Raw genomic sequence first — 4,129 nt, 5'->3', positions numbered from 1 at the left:
TTCACTCAAACAAGTACCGAGCAACAAAGAAAAGAACACTAACAGATCCGGGCAATACATGCCCACAGACGGCAATCACAAATTGAGCCACTCATCTGTACCTACGTTTGAAAAGAGCGCAGCGTGTGCAGCCAAAACGACCGTTTGATCTCTCTGTTTACCAACAGCATTATCAACTTACAGGAGCAAATAAGCTTGCACGCAGTTGAAATTGGCCCCGCTGCAAGTATGTTGACATCAGACGTGCTTCCATGGGGTGGCGCTGCAATGCGTTTTGGCCACCGTTCGCATGGAATTCAGAATTTTGCTCCCAACAGTACATACTTCAAAGAATTTCAGGAGAGATTACAACTCGTTGAGCATGTATGCCTACAATTTTAGCATCCCAATTACAAATGGATTTAGTCCACTATGGTTCATTCCCTCGAAGCATACTTGTTTAATGTGATTTCAAGCATTTTCTTTTAAAACAAGTCTCCAAACTAGGCAGTATAAGGAGTACGCTCTGGTTCAAAGTCACTGGGAATGCCTTCATCCTTCACTGAACAGTCCCATGATGGTAATGATATAACCCTTCTGGTGGCTAGTAAGGCAGCATGACCCGTTTGTTGTGTGCAAAATAAGATTCCAAGAAACCACTGCTGCTGAATAATGTAAATTCCAGGAAGCGTTGGAGAACACAACCAAGCCCTCCATACACATAAGTATACAGTAGTTGCTCTAAGATAGGCATGACATTTGCATTCGGCACAAGATGGTTGTGATGATGCTGCAGGTACCATACAGCGTTCCTGTAGTGGAGGGACCAATGTGAAGAACACACTTGTTCCATCCTGTCTTGGCATTGCAAGGAGGCAGCATCAAAAGTTATGCTTGCGACAGGCAGCATAGTTTTCTACTACCCCCCCCAAAGGCGAGTAGGCCCTCAAGTATTGCCATGATCGTACTCGTTGCAGGGACAGTATCAAAGCAGCTGGTTCCTTGGGTGACACTAATTCGCAACAACCTAAACTGTTCCCATTCTTCGTTCGCTAGCGATATGAACTGATAAAATTTTGACAAGTACACCAGTATTGCTTTTAGCGTGCAGAAATTGCCCAGTCAGTGGCATTTGCTACAGCCAACCAAAAGAGATTAACCTTATCGGTACCATCGAGGGGGACCTCAAAGCTTCGCAGGTGACCAAAGCTAACTGTGCAGCAATGCTCACACTGTTGATCACACCAACACACTGAAAGAGTATCTTCACTGTGGCTGGTGGGCTCTAACATCTTGCAGCTCCCAACTTAATGCTGTGCTTGCTCTCGTCTAATCCAGTAAGTTCCAAGGACTCGTTCTCGCAGTTGAACACAGCCAATGGGTCCTCGTAACAGATTCACAACACCAAAAACCTTTGGTGTCTTGGTATAAACGTCTACGTTGACATCAAATGATGTGAACACACGAAAACAAAGTGTAAACACAGAGCCAGTGCAGCAGTACACCCACTTAAAAATAGTTCCTGTGGCAGCAGTCTCCACTGTAAGCTACACCAGAAGCTGCTGATGAAGTTCCAAACAGAAAACTAAGTCAATTTCAAGGTGGCACGATGGACAAATTTCTTTTTTATTAAGGAGTACAAAGCAAACGGGGAAAAAAAAAAAGTTGCTAATTTTGATGCCCGGAAGGCCACCTGTTCAATGTCCGTACCTGCAGATTAGGGAGAAAAAGCAAGCAAGGGAGCACAATTTGAGTCGACAGCTCGCACAAAAGCCGCAGCAAAAAGAAATTTCATAAAAACAACGTCATTTAGTCAAAAAGAGCCCTTATAAAGTGTGTGGATCAGCACTATTGCAGTTTAAGGACGTTCACGTGCTTACCGCTACGTTCATTTAGAGCGTTATCACGGATATGGTCGTACTAGTTACAAAAACAGTAAGCACATCGACTTTATCGTGAAAAGTAAACGCGCTTTCCTTAGGTTTTCCGGCCCGCCGCTAGTTGCAACGTTTGCCAGCGGGTAATTGCAGTAACGCGGAGCACTCACTTCTGGAACTCCCACTCCCTGTTGTCAAGCGGGCAGACTTGGCGCGTCTTCAGCCACCGGGAGATGCAGTGGAAGTGGAACGCGTGCTGCACGCGAGAAATGGGCACGTGAGTTCGCGTTCTTTCGCGACAGCTCAGGCATAACCCTGGAATGCCACGGTGGCTTGCAAACTTACGTTGCACACTCCCCAGGCTACGGTGCATTCCTCGCTGGTAGCCGAGGCTTGGTTAGCCTGGCACTCGATGCCTGAAAACACGAGAGTGAATGAGCGATTTTTTGAGTAAAAATAAATCGCCAGCCCGAAACCCGAAGTGTCCAACGCAACAAAAACACTCACAAAGGTCCATGATGTGGTTCCGGCAGATTGCGCAGTTGTCCACGACAATATCTGAAACAAAAGGAACGCACTCAGAGACTGCGCACGAAGGCTTCGCGTCCTGTCATTCCAGGTAGAGTCGGCGACTTACCCCAGGCCCACAGCGCGACCGCATTCCACTGGAATAATGAAGACGCAACCGTTTAGCGCACTTTATAAGGTTTAGCTGCAAGAGACGGCGCAAATTTCGCGTCAAAGGGCGACTCACTTTTTTAACTTCGAACCTCTTCTTGTCTCCCCTGGCCGAACTAGTGGAGCTCGGCTGCTCGGACTGATCCACGTCCAGATCCTCGTCCACTTCCATGGCCATTTTTGGGGGGGCGTAAACTGGCGGAACTCTGTCAACTAAATGAAAATTTCGAAGCGAATTAGGTCGAGCAACACACAGGCCGCACCACCAAATCGACCAGAGAGATTCTGTTGCGCGGCGATCAAAGAAGCAAGCGCAACACAGTAAGCCAAAGACAAGGCCGCTCGTGGGTCGTTCTCGTAGCCCAATCCGTAGTCACCAATGCTGCTGCTGATGATAGATTTGGTGCAATACATAACGTACAAAAAAAAAAAACGTCTATAGTACCGCATAAATGAGCATTACGCAGCAATTAAGTTAGAAGACCACTCCAGAGCCTTGCACTGCGTGATACGAGCGAAACTAACCACCCGATATTGCAGTATTTTGCAAATTGCAATCGAGAGCAACGTCGCTCTTCGCACGCACGTGCAGCTTTTCCTTCATGCATTTTTGTAACGCCCTCTTCTTGTCGCTTTCTTGACGAGTTCCACCTTTGTGGTTAGGTTAGGTCATTGAGTTTCCTGTCCTCACTCGCGACCCAGCTAGCGCTGGTCGACCGGGCGCAGGCGGCCATGACATCATATGGGCTCCAGTGAATAAGGAACCACTCCCAATTCCGACGCTCAATAAATGTATTCTCTCTCTCTCTCTCTCTCTCACTAGCTATTGAGAAACTCTATGGGTTAGGTTATGTGTAACGATGCCTGCAAATCGGCGGTTTTTACGCGCCGAGACGCGGGCCTGGCCAACGTTATTAGATCGGAACGTTGGGCCTGGCGTCGACATGGCGTCGACCTGGGGTTGCTACTCTATTCTCTGCACAGCGCCAGCGGATCCCGTTGCCGGGTCGCCAGGCTGTTTTTCGAGCGCACCCCGGGCTTTCTGGACGTCCCAAAGTTGAAAATGAATTGGCATATGAATGAAACATGACAGAATATTTATTCCTTCCGTTTTAAAATAAGTTGCTTGGTAGGTTACTTCCGCAACTATGATTGTGGAGTGCGTGCGTGCGAGGCAATGATGCGAGGGTAGTGCAGATATCGACGTTGTGAAAAAAATAAAAGAAATTGCAAAGTATACGAAGTCACTTTTTCATCCAGGTTCAATCTGGCACATCATGTGAATCTAGGTTTTCTTGTGTGTATGATTGTTGAGCCAGTTGGTTTTGGCGTTAATAAACAAAATATGTCATAACCAATTCAGCAAATTACAACAATGACAGTGCGTTATTTCAACCGAGGTGGACTGAGGTGTGCTGGATAGGCCAAGGGCCAATACCGGTCGGCCCACCACACCAACGTATACAGTGGGCGGGAGGGTGATAAGATGAATAAAAATATGTCGAGAAGGAGCCAGGGTTCAGCAGACAGTTGAGATAAGATATGGGAAAACTTTCTGTTTCAGGTATGACGCTGACGCGATGAGTGAGTGAAGA

At 47.2% G+C, this 4,129-nt stretch overlaps 1 protein-coding gene across 1 annotated transcript; it reads right to left on the bottom strand.

The window, feature by feature from the left end:
- Positions 1–1,569: 1,569 nt before the first annotated feature.
- On the bottom strand, positions 1,570–2,877 carry Roc1a (Regulator of cullins 1a). The gene is made up of 6 exons (XM_077702745.1): positions 2,611–2,877; positions 2,494–2,521; positions 2,364–2,414; positions 2,202–2,272; positions 2,027–2,112; positions 1,570–1,689 (listed from the first exon to the last, which is right to left on the bottom strand). Exons 1-6 carry the CDS (start codon positions 2,710–2,712, stop codon positions 1,677–1,679), a joined length of 351 nt encoding a protein of 116 aa, XP_077558871.1. The 5' UTR covers positions 2,713–2,877; the 3' UTR covers positions 1,570–1,676.
- Between the last annotated feature and the right edge of the window lie 1,252 nt (positions 2,878–4,129).

The sequence above is a fragment of the Haemaphysalis longicornis genome, unplaced genomic scaffold (assembly GCF_048455015.1).
Source record: "Haemaphysalis longicornis isolate Haplotype H1 unplaced genomic scaffold, Haemaphysalis longicornis Haplotype H1 scaffold_3, whole genome shotgun sequence".
Classification (NCBI taxonomy): domain Eukaryota; kingdom Metazoa; phylum Arthropoda; class Arachnida; order Ixodida; family Ixodidae; genus Haemaphysalis; species Haemaphysalis longicornis.
This window is presented reverse-complemented; position numbering and strand designations above follow the sequence as displayed.